Below are 26,021 nucleotides of genomic sequence, written 5' to 3'. Positions count from 1 at the left end.
CCTCCCTGGGAGGGGCGGCGAGCGCAGGGGCCCAAGATGGCGGCCAGCCGTTACCGGCGTTTCCTCAAGCTCTGTGAGGAATGGCCTTTGGACGAGACCAAACGGGGCCGAGACTTGGGCGCTTACCTGCGGCAGCGGGTGGCGCAGGCCTTTCGGGAGGGAGAAAACACCCAGGTGACCGGACTGGGGATCCCGCCTAGAGCGGAAAGACGGTTGGGGGGACGAAGGGACAAACGGGAGAAGAGGGTAGAGCGGGAGGGGGCGGGGCAATGCAGGTGGCGAGCCAGGCGCCTGCGCACGCCTTTCCCTCAGTGGTGGGGGGCGGGGCGAAGGGGGGCTTAACACGTGGTATTAGTCTCCATCCTGCACGTGTGTGGAGACGACCATCTGCCAGACCCTTTTTCCATACAATCTCGACGTATTCTGGCGCCAGGCCCCATTTTCTGCCCATAGCAGCTGGAATTCCGAGAGTTGGAAGGGATTTTAAAGGTCGATGTCACCCACGTGGCGGTACACCCGAGAAAAAATCGCGAATATAACCTCCCCGACAAGTGGCCATCCAGCCTGCCCCTTGAAGACGTCTAGTGATAGGGAATGCCCTGCCTACCAAAGCAGCCCTTTCCATTTTGCAGCGTCTCTCAGTTGTTAATTTTCCTTTACATTGAGCCCAAATCAACCTCTGTAATGCTCACCCGGTGAGCCGGAGCAAAACAAGTGGTAATAAGAGCCTTTTAAGTAGCCCATTGCCTTCTTATTCTTCGTGAAGTGCTACTGGTAAGACTGGGAAGCACCAGAACCGCCCCGGCCCCCCCCCCCACACCCACACCATGATCTTGTAGTAAAGTGACAAGCACTGGATATAGTACTGGGTTCTAGTTCTGACTCAACCATACTAATTGGTGTGATTTGCTGGGGCTTGTCACTTTATCTGTAGATCTCAGGTTCTTCAGTTGCAAAAGGAAGGAGTTGAGAGTATGATGTCTTAAGATGCTTCCAACTCAGATCTTCCCATTATGTTGCTTTTTTGGGCATAGTTTCAGTGCCTGAATCTGTGGTAGTATTTATCCTAGATTCCATTGTTGTGTTACCTCAGCTATTTATGAACCATGAATCACAGTCGACTCTTGAAAGTATGGAAGAAATTATGAGATAATGTATATAAAGCACTTTGTGAATCTTAAACCACAGGCACACACACACACAAAACCAGATGTTGGGGTAGTGGTTAAGAACATCCCGCTGCTGACACTTAATATTTAACTTCTTTCTGCATGACTTTCTTTATCTGTAAAATGGGGATAATAAGAGCATCTAACTCACAGAGTTATTGTGAGGATGAACTGATATACTATGTACAGTGCTTTGTAAATCTTAAAGCACTATGTAAGTACTATCTAATTATTATGTTAATTTTTACTTCTCCCCACTTCTTCCTGGTTGAGTTGGCCTGCAATTTCTCTTTTATGGAAACTGATAAAAGTACACCCAGTTGTGAGTGCCCATCCCCTCCCATAATCACTTTGTGTATATTTTATATTTACTTCTCTGCTTACCTGTTTTCCTTCAGATGGAATGTAACTTGTTTGAGGAGAAGGATTGTTTTGTTTTTGTCTTTGTGTGCCTGGCCTCTAGTATGGTATCAGCATATAGTAGATGTTTAATAAGTATTTGTTGAATAAGTGATAAATAAGAGACTGTCTCTTCTGTGGCCATATGACTTGGTCATGAAATGTCAGAGGTGGAAAATGTGTCAATGCTGCTTTATCATGCAGTACAAACACCAGAGTAGCTCATACTGGGTGGCAGCTGCAGCCCTCTGCTTTGGAACTGTTTTTCCTGATTGCTGACCCTAGACCACTTTATCATTATCATATTTCTATTATAGCTTTATTGTGCATTATGCTGTTATTGTAGTTGTTTCCCTTTTAAGTTAGTCTCTGCACATGTTTGGTGTTAGTAGTTATTTTAACCAGTCTAACTTATTAGAGGCATTGTGGTTTAGTAGATTAAAAAACTGGACTTGGAATTGGGAAGGTTCAAATTTCAAAACTGATACTTACTAGCTGTGTGAACATGGGCAGGTCATTTGTGTAACTGAGGCATAGGCAGCTCAAAAGATTTATCTACTAAATGTCAAAGATTTATCCCTGAAATTAGGATAAGAAGTGGTAGTTCTCACACTGATGGGGCAACCAGGTGACTCAGGAGCGCTAGGCTTGGAGTTAGAAAGACCTGACTTCAAATTTGACTTCAGACACTTCCTATTTGACCCTGGGCGGATCTCTTAACATCTCTTTGCCTCAGTGTCTTCGTCTGTAAAATGAAGGCAATAGCACCTACCTCCCAGGGTTATGAAGATCAAATGAGATACTATTTATAAAGTACAGTGCCAAGCACATAGTAAGCATATGTAAAAGTTTGATGTTATTGTTATTATCAGTTCTCAGAATTTCAGTCAGAAAGGATCTCAGCAGCCATCTAGTAAAATCTGTAGTCAAAAAAGGATCTCTACATGCCCCAGCAAGCATCTACTTAAAAACCTCCAGTAATGGAAAAACTGCTCCCTCCTTAGGCAGCCTCCTACATTTGGGGCAGCTCTAATTATGAAGTTCTACCCGACATCTAGCCAAAATTGTCTTCTTTGTAATTTCCACTTACTGCTTCTAGTTCTGACACTTGGCCCCAAACAGGATGAGCAGAGAGAGGCTGGATAGCCACTCGTCTGGTAGGTTATAATGCTGATTTCTTTTGGTTATGGGTTGTACTAGATGGCTAATGATGTCCCTTACAACTCTTAAATTATGTAATTCTGTGAATACATAACAGTTCTCATATACTTGTATAACAACTCTCAAACAGCTCTCAAATACTTAAAGATAATTATGGTTTCTCCTTACCTCCCCACTCTCCTTTTCAGCCTGAATATCAGTGTCTTCATCTGTTTAGCAGTTCTTTACTCCGGTTATCATGTGGACTTCACCATTTTGTTTGCCTTTCTCTGGATGCTTTCTGGCTTAATAATGTCCTTTATAAACTATGGTGACCAGAATTAAATATAATGCTCCTCATCTAGAATAATACTTCAGTTCTTGACAGATAGTAGGCACTTAATAAATGCTTGTTGATTGACTGTTTGAATAGTCCCGTTTGCAGACCTGGAAGCAACTGTAGGCTTTGCCATATTTTAAAATTCAACTTCAGTTTTGCAATGAAAGATGCATAATTGAAAATAATACTTCAATTATGTAGCTTTAGGTTCATTTCTGACCACATCAGAATACAGAGAGACTATCCCTTGCTTATTCCTATAAGGTTTGCCTCTTTTAATGCAACCCAAGTTAGATTACATTGGTTTTTTTGTCTACTATACCAGTGTTGACTCATATTGGTACACTAAGATCCCCAGATCTTTCTCAAACCAGCTGCTAGCCCTGCCTTCCCATCTGTTACTTGGCAAATCAGGTTTTTCTATCTGAACGTGAGACTTTACACTATCTTTATGCAATTTCATCATGGTAGACATCCAGCCCAGTGCTCTGGCCTATGTCAAGATCCATTTGGATCCTGATTCTCCTGTTATCCAGGGTGGTGCCTATCCTTCCCAACTTTGTGTGATCTGCAGATTGGATAAAGATGCTATCCATCCATTTTTCCAAGTCACTGATAAAAATGTTAAATAGCACAGAATCAAGCCCAGATCTTATGGCATGTCACTAATGACCTTTCCCATTTGACATTGAACCACACCATAATTATCATTTGGGTGCAGCTTTTCAACCATTTGAGTGGAGCTCTAAATGTCTGAGGCAGGATTTGAACTCAGATATTCCTGACTCCACACCTAGCATTCTGTTTGCTATTCATTGAAGATCAGGTGAGGCCTTCTCTAGGAGGTGGCATATCAGCTGAGCTTTGAAGAAAGCTAGGGATTCTATGAGGCAGAGGTGAAGGGAGTCCATTCCAGGCATGGGAAACAGCCTGTGCAAAGACAGAATCAGGAGATGAGATGCTGAGTTCTGGAACTAGCAAATAGATCTATTTGGCTAATGTGTAGTATGTGTGAAGGGAGAGGAATGTGCAGTAATCTCAGAAAAGATGGGTGGGAACAGATCGTGAAGGACTTTAAAACCAAATGGAGGAATTTGCATTTTATCTTAGAGTCAAAAGGAATGCCCTGAAGCTTTTTGAGCATAAGCAGATACTTGTGCTTTGGTAATTGTACGGAGAATCTGGAGACGGGGCCCAACAAGAAGCTATTGTAGTCCAGGTGAGAGGTGATAAGGGCCGTGTGAGTAGAGAGAAGTAGATTGATGTAAGGTTTTGTAGGTAAAGAATTGACCAGACTTGGTATGTGTCTGTATGGGGTAGCATAGGGAAGGGTCAAGGGGAGCTCTTGAGGTTGTGAACCTGGGTGACAAGAAGGATGGTGATGCCCTCAGCAGAAATAGTAAGGAAGGGAAAATCTGGAGAAAATGGTAAATTCTCTTTTGGACATACTGAATTTGAGGTGCCTACAGGACATCTAGATGGAGATGTCCAATAGGAGATAAGTGTTTGGACACAATAAGTGCCTAATAAATGTTTTTGATAATTGCTATCAGACATCAGGACATCTAAAAATAGCTGATGTGCCAACAAAATTAAGAGAAATAAGAAGCAGCAAAGTGAATCATTTAAGCATTTTAATGCCTTCTGTGTACAGAGTAATGTGCTAAGCACTATGAAAAATTCAGGAGATACATAGTCTTGCCTTCATGGAACTTTTAGTTTAGTTGTGGAGACATAAAAAGTTGTGAAAACTGGTGACAGCATAAGCTAATGGTGGTTGTTCTTCTCCCTTGAAATGTTGAGATGAAACCTAGCAGACAATAAGAACAAAACAAATCAAATCTTTGTCCTGAAAACATGTTTCTGATAGAATTAAGAGAGTAAGATTCACTGATGACCACTTTGGATGCTAGTGAAGGAAAGGCTAGAAATAGAGCTTTTGGAATCTTCTTACTTTGCTATTTCTTTGGTACTTGGCGGTATATATATAGATATATAGATGCAAATAATAGTTCAATTTGGTCTTCAGCAGTAGTTGTTAAATGCTTGTTAAGAGCAAAAACCTAGTAGTGCCTTGGGATGGCAAAGAGTGGTGGTGCCCAGGACCAGTGTAATGGGGTGTTCAAATGGACAAAGTTGAGTTCATTGATTTGCTGAAGAGCTCAGGGTCAGAGATGCCTCAAACACTTAAAAAAACTTCAGGTGGAGACTAGCAACTCTAAACAGGGGTATTAAAATGAATAGGCATCAACTACCCAGGATTTTTTATATGAAGTTAATGGATGTCTGCAATGCCTATCTCCTCCTGGCTTTGAGTTGCTAAGAAAGAAGATAGTGTGAGAAAATTTGGGTGGTTTTGGGTTTTTTTTGTTCTGTTAGATATTTATTGCTCAGACCTTTCTAAGGCATCCCTTTAGGTCCCTTCTCTTTTCCACATAATTCAAGGCACCTTCTTTAAATTGAAGAAATTTTGGATCCACAGTTATTTTGACGGGTTTAAAAGGGGCAGGAGGTGGTGGGGAGGGGTGACGCTATGCTACTTTTTAGAAAGCCTTACCAAAATTAATGGGAAGACTATGATGCATGCTTTGCATCATAGTCATTTTTATCAAATGACCTCAGTAAATTGTTGTTAATTCTTATCAGAAACCAAAGTATAAATGCTATAATATTAAAAATGTTATAGAAAACCAGCTCTTAGATTCAACAGTGATTCCTAGAACACACTTTGAGAATCATTGTCCCAATTTATATCCCATTTCAAGATGCACTTCTGAATAGCCCATGTGCCACCTTAAATCAGCCAATGGGGTACCAAGTGATAGGAAGCTGGAGACCTCCTGTTGCATTCCAAACATTCACTCCACAGGCTTTAAAAAAACAAAATAGAAGAAAATGAATGTGTCACATAATTTTAAAGCTGGAAGGGACCTTTAACATCTTTGTCTTTTTAACGTGCAAGCTCCTTAGGAGTACCTGTTCTCTGCCATGCTGAGAACTTAATAAGTGTGAATAACAATGTGGAGGGTGGTGGCAGAACTACTGTAATTGTTGACTTAACTACTAGAAAATGAGCAACTTCTTTTAATGAGTTTATTGAGTACTGAAACTGATTTCCAAGAGATCTATAACTATAAACTAACACCCACTTATGTAAACCTGAATAGAAGAACTATAAAGTCTACTACTTGCTAAGAAGCCTTTCTAGAAAACTATAAATGATATTGTATATGCCTTTAAAATAAATACACAAGACTCATTATTGAAGGAATTAAACCACCTCAAATTTAAAATAATTGTTAATGATTTTCTGGCTATCTCTGATGAGAGTTCAAAGATTTTACCTGTATTTATCTTAACTATCACTAAATTCATGTTTCATGCACAAGAAGACTTGACGGGCATATCAGTAACTGGCATGTACATAACATACCAAATTAATTTTATCAGAAGGCATTTATTAAGCACCTACTGTGTGCTAGGCACTAGTGCCTTCAAGGAACTACCATTCTTAGGTAAGTAGATGTCTGGGGGGATCACAGATAAGTAAATATAAAATACAAATATTTTAGAATGTTGCAAGGAGCTAGGGCCTAGGGTATCAGTGTGATCCTCTGTAGGAAGGGGCACTTGATGTGAGCTTTGAAGGAATGGAGAAATTCAGTGAATTGGAGGTGAGGATTCAAGGCATAAAATAAGCCTCTGCAGAGGAACACAGATGGATGATGGAATGTCTTGTATGGGGAATAGCAGGTAGGTCATTTTTGGCTGGAATAAAGGATGTGTGAAGCAGAGTAATCTACAGTAGTCATGAAACAGTGGGCTGGAGCCAGTTTGTGAAGGGCTTTAAATGTCAAACAGAAGAGTTTGTTTTTCATCCTAGAAGCAAGAGAGAACCCACTAGAGCTTCATGAATAGTGGGGTGGTATGGTTAACCCAGTGTTTTTTACAGCTGTGTGAAGGATGGATTAAAGAAGGGGAGACACTGGAGGCCGAGGGTAGGGGGGCTTTTAGAACTGTCCATGCCAGAGTGATGGTTCCGAGCTGAAGCAACAATAAAGCACCCTACATATTCTCTTTCTCCTCTTGTCCCTCCCTTTCCAGGCAAAATCAGATTTATGAAAGAAATCCGTCTAGCAACAGATTGTCATTTTTTCAGTTATAATGTTTTGTCAGCTATAATAACAGCTGCTCACATGTATGTAATACTATACCATCACAGAACACTTTCCCATAAATTACGGAATTTAATCACCTTGATCCTTTGAGGTAAGCAGTACAAAATATCACTGTACCCTTTTTAGAGATGAAGAAAGTAAGATGCAAAGAGGTTACATAACTTACTCACAGAGCTAGTGAGTGACAGAGCCTGGGCCAGAAGTTCCATTTCCTCACTCCCAAGTCCATTTATCTTTCCACTACAGCATGGTGCCTCTATTATTAGAAGTGAGGATGACAGTCACAGCCTCCTTTGGGCAAAGGGGATTCAAACATTGCCCTCAATAGTCTGGAGGTGGCTTAAGTGATACTTCTGGTTTTTAATGTAGCTAGAGTGAAGCAGGACAATCATGGAGTGACCTGCACTGTATATATGAATGTGGAAAGCCTTTTCCTAGGAGAATAATTAGAACAATTTTTATCTTGTCATTTTTCTTTTCAAAACCTTCAGTTCAGTTAATTTCCCTTGAAGAAATATTTATGTAACTGCTATTAGCTGCTAGGAACTAGGGATACAAGGATGCAAAAGGCCTGTCCTCAGGGGTCTTATTAGGGAAAATACAATATATACACATATATAATGTAAGAAAGAGAGCGATGAGGCAAAGGAAAGGTCCAGACAAAGTAGTCTAGGAAAATGTAAGAAGGGAAGAGAATACTTTCAGCTGGAGAAGATGAGCTGAGTCTTGAGGAAAGGGAAACATTTTAACAGAAATTGATAAGGAAAGAGAAAGCATTGCACACACAGCAGACAACTTTTGTAAATGAATGGAGGCAGGAAACAGCAGGGTGATATAAAAAAACTGGTAGTCTAGTTTCTAGTTTGTCCAGAATGTGTGTGTGTGTGTGTGTTCGTGTTCATTTTACTGAGAGAGAGAGAGAACATTTAGGAGAATAACATGAAATGAAACTAGAAAGGAAGGTTGGGGCCAAATTGTAGAAGATCTGAATGCCAGGTGAGGTATTTATAGTTTGTCTTATAATCAGCCAGGGGCTACTGAAGGTTTTTGAACAAGAGAGCGACAATTAAACCCATACACTAAGAAGGCTATTTTGACAACTGTGAAGGATGGAGGAAGAGACTGGGGGTTGAGTAATCAGTATAGGAGATTATTACAATAATCTTGTCCAATGATGAAGAGGACCTGAACTAGGATATCAGTATCTGGTATATAGCTAGAGTCTTCAGGATGTGATAGTTCATTGACTGTGGAGGATGTTTCACTCTGGAGGAGTGAAAGATGACTCAAATTTCTAGCCTGGATGTCTGGGAGGATTCAAATAACAAAACAGCAATGTTGGGAAGAGAGACAAATTTAGAGAAGATGATGAGTTGTTTTGGACATATTGAGTTTGAGGTTCCAGTGGGAGATTAAGGTGGAAATATCTAGTAGGTAATTTGATATGTATCTCTGGAGCCCAAGAGAGATACTGAGGCAGGATATGCAGACATGGGAGTCATCTGGATAGAGATAGTAATTAAACTTATGGGAACAATTGTAATCATCCAGGGAATGGTTAAAGAGAGAAGAGAGGGCAAAGGCCAGAGCCAGATCAGGAAAACAATAAATCAACAAAGGAGACCAAAAAGGAGCAGACAGGTAGAAGGAAAAATGAGAAAGCTGTGTCACAGAACCCAAGAAAGTTAAAGAAGGATGGAGACTGAGAAAAGGTGATTCGATTAAGAGGTTATTAGTGACCTTGGATAGAGTAGCTTTGGTAAAGTGGTGGAGGGTCAGAAGCCACATTACAAAGGGTTGAAGAATGAATGGATTTTCTGGAAGTGGAGTCTAGAATGGATCTTAGAGGTCATCTTGTCCAACCCCTTCATTTTACAGATGAGAAAACTGAAACTCAGAGAAGTGACTTTACCCCAAAGTCTCACAACTAGTAAATGGCAGAGATGAGATTTGAAGTCAGATCTCCCGCAGGGCTCCAGTACTCTTTCCACTGTACAACAAGTTAAGAAGACAGCTTCTAGAAATTTTGCTGTGAATGAGGAGAAGACAGAAAAGACAGTAGTTTGGGGCAATACCAGTTTCAAGGCTTTTTTTTTTTTTTAATTTTTAAGGATAGAGGAGAGTGGAACATATTTGTAGGCGGAGGGAAAGAATCTAAAAGAGTGGAAAAAAGTAAAGATAAAAGAAAAGAAAGAGGATGGTTGAAGAAGCAAGATCTCAGAAAAGATGAACCCAAGGGTAGACCTTGGCAAGAAAGGCTTTGTTTTCTAAGACTGGAACAAAGGAAAAGGAGTAGATGAAGAAGATAGAGAGGTTTTGAAATGTGAATGATGGGAGATGGGGGAGTTCACAGTGGATAACATCAATTTTTCTCAGTGAAGTTGCAGCTAGTCATCTAAGTGTGGAGTTGAGGGCTTCAAAGGAGGTTTGGGACAACTATTGTTATAGGGAGTCAGTTGGAAAATGTTAGCTAATGTGGATTAGTTAGTGAATCTAGTCAGGACTATTTCATAAATTCCTCTAGCAGTGTTTGTTGGCTTGGTTCAGGAATAATGGAGAAAGCCAGTGGTAAAAATGACTTCAGGTAGGTGATTTTCAGGGTGGGAACAATAACACAAGGTAGCAATGATTCAAGGATATTCAAGGATTCACCTTATTGAACTGCCTAATTGTAGAGGCAAGACTTCAAAGGAAGGGACATGAGGCTAGTAGGTGATGGAATGGGAGAACAGGGAAGGACAAAGAGCAGGATGAGTAGTAGAGAGGTATTTGGAAGAGATGAAAGGATGGAAAATTGTGATCAGAGAAGGGAAATTTCTTAGAGGTCTTAGGAGATGAAAAGGTTTGGAATGATGAACTTAGACCACATCTATGCATGGATGGTTAAAGTAGGTCATAGAAATTGAGGAAGATAAATAGTTGGGAGGTCCAAATGTTAGAAGGCTCATCATCCCAAATGTTGAAGAGATTAAGTTGAAGAAGAAGACTAAGCTAAGTGCTTAAGTCAAGCAGGAAAGAAGAAGTGATTTAGAAGTCTATATGTGACAGTGGCAAGAATCTCAAATATGCATCCTCCTTGTTCTGGTCCAAGGATTGGGCTTCTTCAGGATAAGGCAAGTTTCATTTAGCATCAGGTAATGGAAGGAGTTAAAATCTCTAGGATAGAGAATTTATTAATAACAGTGGTGTTGTTGTTCATCCTTTGTCTTCCAAGAGGACCAGTGACATCACAAATGAGTGATGTCTCAACTTGGACATAAATTAGATTTAAATGAGGCAGAGTTGCGCAAGGTAGTCAGCTTCACTGTCTCTTCCAGAGTCATTGAAGTCCAGTGGCAAGACAAAAGTCAGGATAACTGGCAATGAACCAGGAACAAATTGTTCTCATCCACCCATTCTGCTGGGGGAAGTCTTCACATGTTGGGGGATAGACATCCACTAATTTACCAACAGGTTTGAGGCCCATTGGTTATCCTCAACCTGGTTTAGCCCATCTCGAAAAACCGTCTTGAAAGATGGTTTTACCGGATGTGGCTGTGTGCATGCTACAGCTTCCTGGAGTCACAGGTGAGAGTTGGGTGAAGGTGGACACCAAAGGTGGGTGAGCAGCCCTGAAAGGGGCTCAACAAGCCCTCATGCCACAGGTGCTAGTCTTCCCTGAACACCCTATATACCCCTTAAAAACAACATAGGCAATGGGGAAGAGGGTTCCAAGGGATGTTTGAGGTAGATAGGGATGAGTTTGGTAAGAAGTAGTAATTATAAATGACAAAGTTTTATGGTTTAAAAAATGTTTTACAGAATTATCTATTCTGATCTTTATGATGATACCTTGTGATATTCTTAGTTCTATTTGCAGACGAGGAAACTGAGGTCAAATTACTTGTCCAAGGTCACATTGCTATTAGTCTGTATTCAAATCTAAGTCTCTTGACTCTAAATCCATTGCTCTTTTCATTGCACCACAGCTGTCTTCAATGCAACTCCATTGCTGAGAGTATAAATTACAAACTCAAGTCTCACATTGCTTAAAGACCATCTACCATCTGGCCCTACTTTACCTCTCCAACCCTGTTTGTGTTCTACAAAGTGAATACAGTCAGTATAATTAGGGTTAGACTAGAATAGATCATCTCAAAGATCTCTGCCAGTTGTAAATCCTGCATAATCCAGGCTGGTCAATTCTTGTAGCTCCCCACCCTCCCAACACACACTGTACATATTTACTATCAGCATCTTTTCCCATGTTATAAGCCTCGTTTCCCTGACCTAACTCTCCCTGTCTAAATCCTCGCCTATCCTCAAGACCCTCCACACATCCCTCTTTCTTTGGAGGGCTCCATTAATTATCCTTTCCATGAACACAACCTTGGAGTCATTCCAGACTCTTCCCTCTCTCTCATAGCCAGTCATTTGCTAAGTCTTGTAGATTTTATCTCGAAGCATCTCCCATATTTTCCCCCTCCTCTGTACTCAGACAGCCTAATCCAGGTTCTCATCACCTCTTTCCTGAACCTGCTCTATCGTCTCCCTGCTTGTAGTCTCTCTGCTCCCCCAAATGGATGTTCCTAAAGCCTGAGTCTGACCTTGTCAGGGCCTCCCCTCACTTAGAAGTTGTCTGTAGTTTCATAATTTGAGATTAAAATGCAAACTCTTCAGCCTGGAATTTTGAGCCTTCTGCAAGCTGGCTGCCACTTAACCTTTTCAGATTTATTTTATATTACTTTCCTTCGTGCACTTGGTGTTCCAGTCGTACTGTCTTCTAGCTGAACTTGACATGCCACATCTCACCTCCTTGCCTACCTGTGCGCCAGTTGCCTTCTGTGCCTGGACACTGTCTTGGCCTTTTGAAATCCTGAGCTTCCTTCAAGCCACTTTCTACCAAATTGTTGCTGATCTCCCCCAATTGTTCTTACTCCCTCCTGAAATTACCTTATATTTATTTACTTATGAACACATGGAATGCAAGAACTGTTTTTGTCTGTATATCCTCAACACTTAGCATGTTTTTTTAATATCTTAATAGTGTAGTGTCTTTTACATGGCAGGTAATTTATGTTTGTTGAATTGAAGGCCATACTCACTTGAAGTCTCACTTCATCTGTGAAACCTTTTCTTCCTACTCTAGTGCAGTGATCATAGCCTCTTAAATTCCTGTAACACTATCTGTATTATTCCATTAACATTTAGTACATACTGCCTTATATTATTTAGTTGTTTAAATGTGTGCCTTGTCTTCTCCACTAGATAATAAGTTTCTAGGAAGATGCCTTGTTTTGTACTTCTTTATGTCATTCACAGTGCCTGGCAGAGTGTTGTGCACATAAGAGGTGCTTAATAAATATTTTGATAGAAAGGAATAAAGATCTTATAAAGGAATGAACTAATTCCAGAAATTCATTACCAAGTAATGAAAGCCTTTCCTTCCTAGATTCTCCTGAACTGAACCCTGATCTACCTTAATTAGCAAAGCAAATTGCTATACCCTTTTCCAAAAGTACTTTATCTTTTTTTTTTTAATGTCTACAATGGGTTCTCAGCTCTACTAGTTGCTATCACTATCCAGAATTCAATTTTGAAAATTGAAATCAGCGCCTGCGGCACTGATGTAGATTTGTATGTATAAAAGTTTAATATGGTAAAGAAAAATTTACTGACAGCTGAGCAGGGGAAATGCAGAAGGAGCAAAAATAGAGCTATAAAGGATATTTTGTCAGTGGAACATCTATTTTATTCACATTTAGGGAGCATTGCTGAATTTTTCATAGTGCTACTACTGCTGCCTTTTTTCAGGTCTAGTGCATCTATTAGTCCTAAAATTTCAGTACTCATTAGGTATGAATACAAAATCAGATAATATAAAGCTTACAAGTGATATTTATAAATGTTAACAATGTATATCATCAGAAAAACCCAGAATTGTTTATGCTGGATCCAGGAGCAAAGTATAGACCATCAGTAAATGGAAAAAAAAAAACTGCTGGAATTAGCTCACTACCTATAGTGGAGTTCTCTCAAAGTAAACAAGATAATATTTGATGTTTGCTGAGTTTGACTTCGAAAGAGATGATAGACTTGGCCATTGCTCCATTTGTTTCTGAGTAGTTGGTAGTACTTACACTTCTTTGAGAAACTAATTCCTTCTTCTCTAACCTCTATTCCTGTTAATAATGTCACCTCACTATTTCTGGACCCTTCTGGCCATCATTGGTGACCTGAAATTTGTGACTGGAGAATAATAGCTAGGTAGCTAACTCTTTCTAAATATTTTCATTGAGTATTAGGTACCATACAAATTGTTTAAGAGTCTGTGTCTTTGCCCTAGAGGAGAGTTCATCTCATTGCCCTAACTGAATTCTGCTGATTTTAGCAACTTGCCCATACAGCTAAGAAAATCTCAGGAGGCCTAAGTTAGTCACAAAATCACAGGATTTTGGAGTTGGAAGGGACCTTAGCAACCACTAATTCAACCCAAAAGAATTCTCACCATAGAACATACAAGTGGTCATCCAGCCTTTTCTTGAAGACCTTCAATGAGGAGAACCCACCACGTCCCAAGGCAGCCATTTCTAGATAGCTCTAATTATTAGGAAGTTTTTTTCCTAACATAAATCTTTAATTGGCTTTTTTATAACTTCTCACCATTGTTCCTAGTTCTTCCCACTGGATCCACACAAGATCAAATTTAATCCCTCTTCAACATAATCACTTTTCAGATACTTCAGGACCCTAGCTCTTGACCTTCAAGTATTTAAAAATCTTAATGTCCCCAACCACTACCTCTTCCCCTTATGTTCTCTAGGCTAAATATGCCTACTTCATTTAACTTGTGTTCATGGACTAGAAGTTCTTCACCATTCTAATTCACTATTAAAGGCAGATAGATGGTACAATGGATAGAGCACTGGACCTGGAGTCAGGAAGACTTCAGGTACAAATCCATCTCAGACACTTACTGGCTGTGTGACCCTCAACCAAGTCGCTTAACCTCTGTCTACTTCACTTTAGTCATCTGTATTACGTGGATGATAACAGCACTTCTGTCTCAGGGTTGTTGTGAGGACAAGTTGGAGATGATATTTGGAAAACACTTTGCAAACCTTAAAGCAGTATGTAAATGATCGCTATTATTGTTATTATTCTGATTGTCTTCCTTTGGACACTCTCTAGATCAGGGCTCCTTAAAGTTTTTCCAATCACTACCCGTTCAGCACTTCTTAAACTGTGGGTCATGACCCACAGTTTAAGAAGCGCCACTCTAGATTATCAATATCCTTTCTAGAATGCAGTACCCAGAACTCAATACAATACTGCATACCCTGGTCAGACTTACATCTGGACTATCACTCCCTTATTCAGCTTAGGGTTATATAACAAAGGACAGCTAACAAGAGAGTTCATCCCAGATATTTTACATAAAATCTGAACAGCTGTAGAATTTGAAGCAGAAACAAAAGAGGAATCTCAATTAGAAAGAGCTTGAAGGAAGAGGGTATAGTTAATAATTGTGATGATGGCAAAATGCCAAACAGGATATGGATGAAGAAATAGAAAACCTGGAAGAGCTCTTTAAAGACGTTCGGTGGACACTGAAATTGGGTGATTCAAGGCAAAACTTAATTGGGAGGAAGCAGAGTCAGTGGGTATGAATTGTGTGTCCCAAAGCTTGGAAATAAAGTGGAAAAGATGGCAAGAATGTTAGGTTGAGGGGAAGACTGAAGACAGTGGCCTCAATTCTTGTAAGTACTTTCTCCAACAGGATGATCAGAGGTCTCCATGACTTCTCATCCTGTTTAAGACTATGTGCCATAGGGGCAGCTAGGTGGCATAGTGCATAGAGCACCAGCACTGGAGTCAAGAGGACCTGAGTTCAAATCCAGCCTCAGACACATAACACTTACTAGCTGTGTGACTCTGCAAGTCACTTAACCCCAATTGCCTCGCCAAAAAAAAAAGCAAAGAAAAAGACTATGTGCCATAAATAATAATGGATAGCATTTCTGTATGCTTTAAGTCTTATGAAGCACTTTGCATCTATTACCTGATTTAGTAAAGGCCCTGAAAGTCTTCCTCTGGTTCTTTTAATGTATTGAGACTACTAGTAAAACACTTAAGCTGTCTGTTGCTTCTCATTCTTCTATATTATTGATCCACCTCCTTTTTTCAGTCTTACACATCCTGGATGTCATCTCTTAGGCCGGTTCTTATCCACGAAGTGTCACTGGTGATATGCTGGAACCTATCATGAATTACTACGTTATCCTTTGGGGCACCTGCAGTTTTCATTCTTCTGAGTTGGTGTTTAGTTTCTATTATTCACAGCCAGGTTATATCACTTAGAGAATTGGTTGATTGGTTGGTTGTTCTTAATTCTCAGAGAGAACCAAAATGACATTACTATGTGGGAGTCAAGGTACAGTGTGTTAGACTGTGGCTGATCGGACCAGTACAAGCTCAGAAGGCTCTACCACAGGTGGGGCACAGATAGTCCAAGTGAACATTTGGGGTGGAGATGTCTCTAAATTTGTACATCTCAACGTTTCTTTGGAGCTACTGCAGTTCTGCTTTGCTAATGGAGCTCAGTGCCTTCTTTGATGCAGGCATGCTGTGCTGGGCAGTACTTTGCCATTATCTCCCATATCATGCAGTCATTTCCATGGTTCTCCAGAGAGACCTTGAGAATGTCCTTGTTTTGTTTCTTATGATCTCCATGTGAGTGCCTGCCTTGTGTGAGTTCTCTGTAAAATAGTCTTTTAGGTAAATATATGCTTGGCATTGGAACATGGCCAGCAGACGGGAGTCGCAATCTCTGCAGTAGAGTTTGAATGCTTGACATTTTAGCTCTAGAAAGAACCTCATATTGATGTTAAAAAGATGGAATTCTCTCAACCAAGTCTTGTCAACTATGGGTCTTGGTCATCTGTAGTGCCCATTCAGGATATATATTTGATATGCTAATTCGGTGGGCTGTTAATTCAACTGTATGTCATCAGTAAATATCAACAAGCATTTATTAAGTGCCTCAATACAGTGCTAGAGATACGAAGACAAAAGTGAAGCAGTACCTGCTCCCAAGGAACTTCAAGTCTAGTGCTGCTGTTAATCCTGACATGTCAGTATTTTCCAATAAACCACGGTCAACAACATGTACATATAGAGGACATACAAAGTATATGCATATGAGGAGAGACATGAGCAACTGGGGAGATTAGGAAAGACTTCATGTAGAAGATAGTGCTGTAGGTGAGCCTTGAGGACCTAACAGGCATGGGAGATAGCCAGTGCAAAGCATGGACTGGGAGGTGAAGGGCTGCCCCTGACAAACATTTAAGAATGCCAGACTGGCTAGATGGAAGAGAAGTAATATATAATACTCCATAATGGAAAGGTGTAAATTAGCTAATGTGTACTTTTCTACTACTGTGTTTTTCTTATATATACAATAAGACTAATCTCATGTGAATAATCAATTTATATTTCATTGAGGAGATTCTATGTTGGTCTAGGACTTGATGGAATTAATACTATGCCATAAGCAGATGTGCAGATAGGAGCCTTTAGAAAACTTCACCATCAGTAGGGAAGCCTTCAGGTTAGGATCAATCAATGATCATGTATTTATTAACAGCTTGATGTGTGTCAGTCAATGAGAACACAAAGGTAAAAGTAACATAGTCCTTACCCTCAAGAAGCTTACATTCTAGAGGGACAGGCAACATGTACATATATAAGTAGATAGAAAATATATACAAAATAAGTACAATATATTTAAAGGGGTCTGCTGCCAGGGGAATCTAGAAAGGCTCCATGTAAAAGCTGACTTTTGAGATGAGTTTTGAAGGAAACACTCAAAGGCAGAAGTGAGGAGGGAGTGTCATAAGGGACAAACAGTGCAAAACAACGAATGAGAAATGGAGTGTCTTATGTGGGCAAAGCAAGGTCAATTTGGCTGCTTTGTAGAGTGCAGGAAGGGGAGTGATAAGGTTGGAAAGACAGGTTGGAGCCAGGTTGTAAATGACTATAAAAGCTTATATTAGATCCTGAAAGCAATAAGGAGCTACAGAAGTTTATTGATTTAGGGAATGACAAGGTCAAACCTGTGCCTTAGAAAAAGCACTTTATCAGCTGTGTGGAAGATGAGTTGAATTAGAGAGACGTAAGGCAAGAAAACCAATTAGAAGGCTATTACAGTAGTTCAGGTGAAAGGTGATAAGGACCTTAATTAGGATGGTAGCTGTGTGAGTAGAGAGAAGGGAATCGATGCAAGAAATGTTGAAGAGTAGAAATGACAAGTTTTGTTAACTGGTTGGGGATATAGGGTGAGGGAAAGTGAGGAGAGAATAAGGCCAAGATTTAGAATCTGAATGACTAGAAGGAAGGTGGTACCTTCTACAGAAATAGGCAAGATCAGGAAAGAGGGGCTAATTTGAGGGAAAAGATAATGAGTTCTGTTTTGGACATGTGGAGTTTGACATGCCTAGCTCTTTCAGTTTGAAATGCCCAGTGGACAATTGGAGATAAGCAACAGGTGCTCAGGAGAGAAAGTGGAACTGGTTACATAGATCTGGCAGATGTCTGCACAGACATAATAATTAAACCCATGGGAACCGATAAGGTTACCAAATGAGAGAGAAAAGAAAGAGGGTATCCTCTATGACACTAGTGAACATCTTATATCAGCATATCTTCTAATTTAATGCCTTTTTGGTGTATGTTCATACTCAGCAGGTTATAGAACAAATTCATCTTAGTTATATCTATAATGAAATTATGTTATTTTAACACGCATGGGAGATGACTTATTTGAGGAGAGCTTTTTAATTGGCATTTTGTTTTACCAAGTCACATTTTTTTGGTAAAGCAAACATAAGTGATAGTGGGTAAGTAGAATATTGCTAGTACTTCTCAATTAGTTCTCTATTATTGCAAGTATGTTATTTTCTTTGAAGGCCTGCCTGCTTTGCTTGTCTTCTCAGGGGCAGGGACGTGTTGTTATCGAAGATATAGTCCTTGCATGCATAAGCCATTCTTTAAATATTTTATGGGAAAACATTAAAATAAAACGTACTTGTTAGATATTTTCTAAAGATGAGAAAACATTGGGGTAGTAGTTAATGAGGTCTTCATGGTTGCCATTTAGGGATTGAGGAGCAGGTAAGCTACTACCTATAATTATTTCCATTCTTTTGGCATATCTCCTCACAGACACACACACCCCATTTTGAGATCACTTGAAAATTGATCCTTGAGTGTTTTTAAAGTTGTGTTTCACTGTACTAGTCAACTCTTTAAGACTATAAGTTGCATTGTTAGAGGAACTTTTCTTACTTAGTATCCCCTATGCCATTCTGGTCCATATTTTAAAAATGTATTTGACAGGTATAAATATTCTTTCTAACTTCATCTTCTAAATGCCATAAACACTTCCTCACTTAGTACTTCAGGTTATAGAGTCATAGGAATTGTAGATAAAGATAAAGATCTCAAAGATCATATTTTGACCATTATATTTCATTAGTTTCCTTTATCGTTTTTGTATTTTATTTTATGCATTTAAAAGCATTATTATAAAAGCAGGGGAAGGGGTAGGGGAGCATAGGCTTCACCAGACTTCCAAAAGGATCAAAAAAAAGGTTAAAAACTCGATCTAGTCTAACCCTTTCATTTTTTCAAAATAAGAAGCTAAGGTCCAAAGAGTTAGTAATTTGCCCAACATCACCCAGGAAGTAAGTAGCAGAACAGGCTAGGGCTTTCAAACCAAATTGAGAACCAGGGCTTCTCCAAACATTTTTTGGTCTTGAAAGGGGAGAGAAGGGACTGGATTGGATGAAAAGAATTAGAATCTAAAGGGTACCTATTGGATTGGCTGAACAAATTGTGCCATATGAATATAATAGACTATTATTGCACTTAAGAATTAACAAAATAAATCAGAATCTTGAGTAGGATGAACTGATGCAGGATAAAGTGAGCAGTACTAGGAGAACAGTTGATACAAGGACAACAACACTGTAAAGAAAAACAACTTTGAAAGACTTAAAAACTCCAAACAGTGTAATAATCAGCCACGTCTCTCTATGGTGAAACATGTTATCTACCTACTGATAGTCTAAGTGAAGGTAGGGCCAGAGAGAGAGAGAGAGAGAGTAATGTATTGAATTTTTTGTATAATGTTTTAAATGGAGCTTTGTGTTTTCATGTACAGTCCTCTTTTTGTATTCTGCTGTGCATGTAAATGGAAATGCTTTGGTGGTCAAGGGGGTGCTGTTTAAGTTCAGAATTTAAACTTATCTTAAAACGTCTGACTCCAAATCCATTCTGTTGCATCACTAGTTGTTAGGGTACAAATGTGATGGTTCCATTATTGTCACTTATCAGACTAGATCACTATAGAAATGCTACTGGTAGAGATTCCTTCCATTTCATATCTATTTTTTGTCCTCACTGTTTCATTTAAAAATGCTACCTGCACAACCTGGTCTAGTATGCTCTCATACAAAATTATCTGTATGTTTTCTGCTCAGTGGTTTCTATGTGAAGCAACACTATTAATCATTTTCTGTCATCTTCCTCAACATTTGCCCTTGGCTAACATGTCTTTCCACTTAACAAGGAGAGCAGGCTCTTTTGGTCTCCTTGAAGCAGCTGTTTTGTATTGGTTAAACTTTTCTAAGAAATGACAGTAGCACATAAAGCAAAAGTCTTTATTTTTGTCCATTTCTCATAGTTGACAGCTTGTTTAAACTTATTCAGGGTAAAGCCACAATCATATACACTATCTCCTCACTTCTTTACTTTATTCTTATTTGGTATTTACTTTGTCCTATCTTTGAAATACTAAATCATTTAAAGATAATAGATCTAGAAATGGAAGGAACTTCAGAGGCCAATTATTCCAGTTCCCTCATTTTACAGATAGGGAAGCCGAGCTCCAGAGAGATTTAGTGACTTGCCTCAGGTCACACAAGTTAGTAAATATCAGTGGTGGATTTTGAATTCAAGTCCTCTTACTCCAGAACACCAGTTCTTCCTCTCTCTCTCTATCTCTCTCTCTCTCTCTCTCTCTCTTTCTCTCTTTCTCCCCCTCTTTCTCTCTTTCTGCTTATCCCTGTCTCCTTCTCCCTCCCCACAATGGCTGATTACTTTTTGACTTGCAAGCAGATTTCCAAAGGGTTCAGAGAAAAAATGAGTAGGGTGGTGAATTTTTCTGCCATAGCAAACCTCAAATAGCGTGTAGCTGGTTGTAGAACAGTTTTGATGTGTATTACTGAAAATGAAATTATAGATTTTTCATTGAAGTAATGGTGTCATAATTGTCCCATTGTTTTGGAAAGATAATGAGTTCAGTTTTAGATAGCAAATTCATTCTGGGTATACATAGAATTAATACTTATATTGATGCCCACCTGTAACTAACTGTTCTATGCTTCCTATTAAAGAATAAGTTCTTCTTGGGCAAGGTACTTTGTTAATCTTTACTGTTAGCATAAGACTTTGCACAGAAGTATATGCTTGGTGTTCTTAAATGACTAATAAAGAACAAAAATGTTTAATAATAAGAATTGCTAACATTAATTTAGCAATTCAGATTGAATCTTTTAAATTTGACTGACAGTGATTTGGTAATCAAATGTATCATTTCTTTCAGATTACAGTTCATTTTGGTTAAGAGATTGGACTTCATCATGGGCTGCTTAATGCTCTCTTATAATCTCCTTACTGGAGTATCAACTCCCTTTAGGTTATTTCTAGTGTAATGGTCATTTCTCTCATGAGAGAAAACAGAAACATAGTAAGAATTGGTCAGCTCTGACTTCTTGGTTATCAACTATATCTTCTTGTCTCCTTTCTTTGCTTCTTTCTCTCCTGACATAAAAATCCTTTTCTGTTACCTTTAGCTTATCCCACCATCTTAGCTCACTCTGAGCTAATTTAGCACTCTTGATATTCTCTTTACAGGACTGGGTCATACTCATATTCATCCTCTAAAATGTGGCCTTGATGAGTAGGTTTATGAGTTCTCTGTGTATCAACATTAGTGTCTTCAGACAAACCCCATCTTTTTTCCTCAATGGAATTGTTTTCCTTTGTGTCTTCAGATTTGCATTTTTGGGCATCTTCCATCACACTCCTGGGCAGTCTTCCCCCAAAACATATCCCTCTTCCATCCTGCGTGCCTTATCTACCTCCTTGTCCTGTCATATATTTCACAAATGACGGTTTAATGCCATTTATGTGCAAGTAATCATTGATGATCTACTGCTTACTTATACTTGTTATGCTTTTCTCCATTACCTTAAAGAGTCCCCCACGTTTTTTTATTCTTCAGAGATTATGGTGTTCTATAGTTTACAACCAGACAGCATCACCAAAAGAATATTAGTATTACAAATAAAGAGTTTTTATGTCAAGGAGCAACTTAGTTTAATTTAAATAGTGCTGTACTTGGAATCAGGAAGACCTGGGTTCAAATCCTGGTTCTGATACTTATTGGTTCTATCATCTTAGGCAAGTAATTTGACTTCCCAGAGCTAGAATTTTCTCATATATAAAATGAAGGTAATAATATTTGCATTCACAGAGTTATGGAAAGTGCTTTGTAAACCTTCAAGTATTATATAAATGAGCTATTCTTATTTGAACGGTTGAAACAACTGCACAGTTTCACAAATTCAGTACAGCCCTTCTTTATTCAGTTCTGGACCTAACTCACTTGTCTATCTGTAGGACCTGTTCAAGATATATGTACTAAGTAACTAACTCAATGCACTGTCTGTTCAGCTGGATGTCATCATAGTTTTCGCAGCGGGCATTCTTCATCTGTTTAATTTTTTCTCTGTAGATTGTTAGGTTAGTGTGTTCTAAACGGTCATGGATAAGGGCAGGTTAGGTGGAGTCAGGAGGACCAGAGTTCAAATGTGGCCTCAGACACATAATACTAGCTGTGTGACTCAGGGCAAGTCACTTAACCCCAATTGCCTCACCCAAAAAAAAAAAAAGTCATGTATTTTATTAAGGAAACCCAGTAGTTTTGGATACAATCAGCATGTCATCTACAGGAGCTTCTAGAGGACCTTACCATATGTAAAAGGAATCCCTCTTCATTTGAACTGTGTTTAGGACATAATCTATGGTGGTAACAGGTACTTTTTGGTGAGCATACATATGTCTTGTTTTTTAACTTGCTGTTTTTAGTCAAATAAATGCTATCACTGTGGTATTCTCATTTTTGTATGATTTTAAGTCAGTTTTGCTTCACAAAATCAATTTTTTGTAGTTAAGAAACAATATAGAGGGATTCATGTGATAACTTTCCATCAGTTGTATGACATTGAAGATGTTTTCTATGAAAACCTGCATGCTCCCTTCTCATAATTTCATTAGAGATATTTCCATATTTGTGTATGTGATTCTCATAACATTTTATAGAGATGAAAGTAGGAATATGAATCAGTAGTTTAAAATCTCCTTGGTTGTCTTTTTTTGATAATAATTAATTTTTCCCCCAATAATATGGCATCTTTCCTTCTTTGAATTATCTTGAAAATCATTTCCTAACTGTTACCAAAATTACATTCCCCCAGAATGGATTTCTTTTGAATGTACTTGGGTCCAAATGCTTCCTGACTTCATTTTCTTAAGTGTCATTTCTACTTCTTCACACAGTAAGTATATCAGGTACTGTGGTGTGAAGTCCAAACATGGTGGTTTTCCTGTCATTGATCATATGAATAGAGAATCTTGGATTTATTTGACCAGAAAAATTCATTATGTGATGGTAAACACTCTAATGGTGAGTCTCTTGAAACCTTTCCAGCTTAGGTAGAACCTGCTAGAACTTGTGTCCAACTGGCATAACCTTTAAAAACCCAAAGTCACTTTCATGCCATGATGAGGCATTGGAATAGAATTTTTTATTGTTTCATTGTTATTGTTGTTGTTGTTGTTGTTGTTTTTAGCAATCGGGGTTAAGTGACTTACCCAGGGTCACACAGCTAGTAAGTGTCAAGTGTTTGGTCTGAGGCCGGATTGAACTCAGGTCCTCCTGACTTCAGGGCTGGTGCTCTATCCACTGCGCCATCTAGCTGCCCCCTGTTATTGTTGTTTTTAAACAGTACTGTCATGTCCCAATACAGTGTTCCCCCTTCCCCCTTCTCTGGCAATACAGAAGTAAATAAGCAAAAACAGACATGTTGATCACCTCTAGAGAACATGCCTTATTTTGTACTTGTAACCTACTACCTCTCTACCAAGGGGAGGGAAGGAAGTATGCCTCATTATCAGTCCTCGGGAGTCAGGATTGCTCACTGCGTTGATCTGGATTCTGCCGTCTTTTATATTCTTGCTTTCGTTTGCATTGTTGTGGTAATTGTGTATAATCATGTGTAATGTCTTGGTTTTGCTTACTTTGCTCTACACCAGTTAATAGAAGCCCACTACAATGGAAAGACTAGATTTGGAATCCCAAGACCTAGATTCACGTGTTGGATTTGGGCAAGTCATAGGTCTCAGAGCCCATTGCCTGCAAATTGAAAGGATTGTATTAAGCAATCTATGAGGTGCATTCTAGTCTTAGGCTTGAATGACCATCCCAGGCCACTATGGTCCCTCCCTCCTCTATCCATGCTCATCAGTGGACGCTTTCCTCAGATCCTGTTTTCTTTATCAGTATATGTAGTTTCCTCTTTCAGATAGTAAGGTATTGGAGGGCAGGGATCACATCTTATATTTATTTAAATTTCCCTACAACATCTAGATTTTCAATAAATATTTGTTACTTGGTCACTTGATTGAATTTTGAAATAAGATGTGGGAATAGGAGTGAAGAGGTGGAACCATCATCCCCAAAGAGATTATCCCTAACAAGGAACTACAGGCCAAAATACATCCTCTTCCTGTTTGTGCTCTAGCAATGAACTTGTGTATTGATAAGCACCTTCTTTACCTTGTCCAGGTTGTCCTCCTGCTCCATGTCATGAAATCTAGGATGGCACATGGAACTCATATGTGCTCATCTCCTTGGATATTTTATTTTTCAGATTGCTGAGCCTGAGACCTGTGACCAGATGTATGAGAGCTTAGCACGACTTCATTCAAACTATTACAAGCACAAAGTGAGTAGTCCATAGGTTAGCAGTCAGATTTCATTGCAGGGTGGGGAAGGGGGGAGATGGGGAATGTATAAAGTTAAAACTAGTATTTATTATGGAAGATTTTTAGAGATAAATCAGTTTTGTTGAAACTAAATACATCCATTAATTCAAATGAAGCAACCAGTGTTGTCTAATACATTATACCTTTAAAATAAGAATGATTTGTAATTATTTCTAAAAATCAGTTATTTATATGCTAATGTATTTCTGAAGCTTGAAGGTGCTTGAAAAAGGTACTTAACTCTTTTAATTATTTGCCCTTTAATATTATAGGAACTGTTTTTTTCACTATGTAGGAAAAAAGAAGTTTGCTAAGCTTAACCTCCCCATCCAAGATCATTGACAGTTTTCAAAATAGTGAGAAAATTTTGGAATTTAATTCCAAATTGGTACTTGAGTAATTTGCTTATTTTAGTCCACTCTTTCTTCCACTGTAATCAAAACTCCAGTGGTGTGAGAAAAGGCTTCCCTTTCTAAATCAAGCAAGGCCAATCAATGTGGGCATTCTATTGAAGGAGAGCCTTTGACCTTAAGATGTGGCTATTCTTCCAGGATTTAATGTTACCTGAGCCTCTCAGCAGCTGTAGTAGAATATGGTTCAAAGGGCAAGATCTCCCAGCGGGTCGATAAAGTGCAGCAATCTTGGTTAATTAACTCTTCTTTCCATTGTTTTTTGGAAGTATCCACGCCCAAGAGACACCGGCTTCAGTGGACTGACAGTGGAAGAATGCAGGATTGTACTAGCTACAGGTAATGAAACCAAAAATGCCCTTTCTGGTTAGTTTGGAAATGACTCTGATGGGGGGAGGGGCTTGCCTAATGAGACAGCTTCATTTTGATGTAAAGTCCTGTGGCATGGCCCAGAGGAAATTTCTGATGCTAAGGAGCTCCCTGGATAACACTTTTTGGCTCTAGAGTATAGATAAGGTCGAAGACATTGTTTTTAAAAAGAAAATTCATCTTTAGTCTTATTAAATTAAAAGCCTGGCAGCAGGGGACAGGCAAATATATTTTGCCACATGGAAGTAGTTGAAATTGGGGTAAAAAGAAAATAATTTTATTTTTGTGGTCCTAAGGGGGTTTTATAAACAGTACGGGTTAAGGGGAAAAAAAGGATCTAAAGCCATTAAAGAAAAGTAGTTGTGGATATCCTCCTAAAATTATCTGACCCAGGGGATACGAGCTGTGGGATGAAGGTTTGACTAGCTGTGTTTTAGAGGCATTTAGAAGATATTCCCAGCGAACAAACCTCTACTCTCATTACTTCCTTCTTTCTTTTGTCACTATAGGCCCTAAGGGATGAGGTAAAGCGATTCTGGAAAATGACTATTTTTATCGCTAGGGACATTGTATACAAAAATAAGCTAGCCTTTTCTGGAAATCAGGGCCTTGAAGTTGCCTTCATTTGTTCACAGGTACCAGATAGAGCATTGGAGACAATAATCTTTCTTATGCATTGTCAGCCTCTGAGCTTTGGAGGATGAGGAATTGGGGGTTCCAGAAGCATTTTACCCTCCACCAAGTAAATGATAATTTATGGCATGACATGGATCTGCCCTGACTTGGAAGCATACTGGGCCAAAGTTTGTTGGTTCTTATGTTCACTGTGTTTTTCTCAATACCTACTCTCCTGACAATAATG

At 39.1% G+C, this 26,021-nt stretch overlaps 1 protein-coding gene across 1 annotated transcript in view; it reads left to right on the top strand.

Annotated features, from left to right (window-relative positions):
- Positions 1–26,021, top strand: part of LOC114053410 (ubiquinol-cytochrome-c reductase complex assembly factor 2) — a 27,255-nt gene continuing 1,234 nt past the window's right edge. Inside the window, exons 1-3 of the mRNA XM_027876437.1 lie at positions 1–174; positions 24,266–24,340; positions 25,060–25,129. Of these exons, the coding sequence (XP_027732238.1) occupies positions 37–174; positions 24,266–24,340; positions 25,060–25,129 (283 nt within the window). The 5' untranslated portion in view covers positions 1–36. The remainder of the gene's footprint in view (positions 175–24,265; positions 24,341–25,059; positions 25,130–26,021) is intronic.

Source organism: Vombatus ursinus, unplaced genomic scaffold (assembly GCF_900497805.2).
Source record: "Vombatus ursinus unplaced genomic scaffold, bare-nosed wombat genome assembly UNPS02014811.1, whole genome shotgun sequence".
In the NCBI taxonomy this organism is placed as follows: Eukaryota; Metazoa; Chordata; class Mammalia; order Diprotodontia; family Vombatidae; genus Vombatus; species Vombatus ursinus.
The sequence above is the reverse complement of the archived record's forward strand: the minus strand, read 5'-3'. Positions and strand labels throughout refer to the sequence as shown.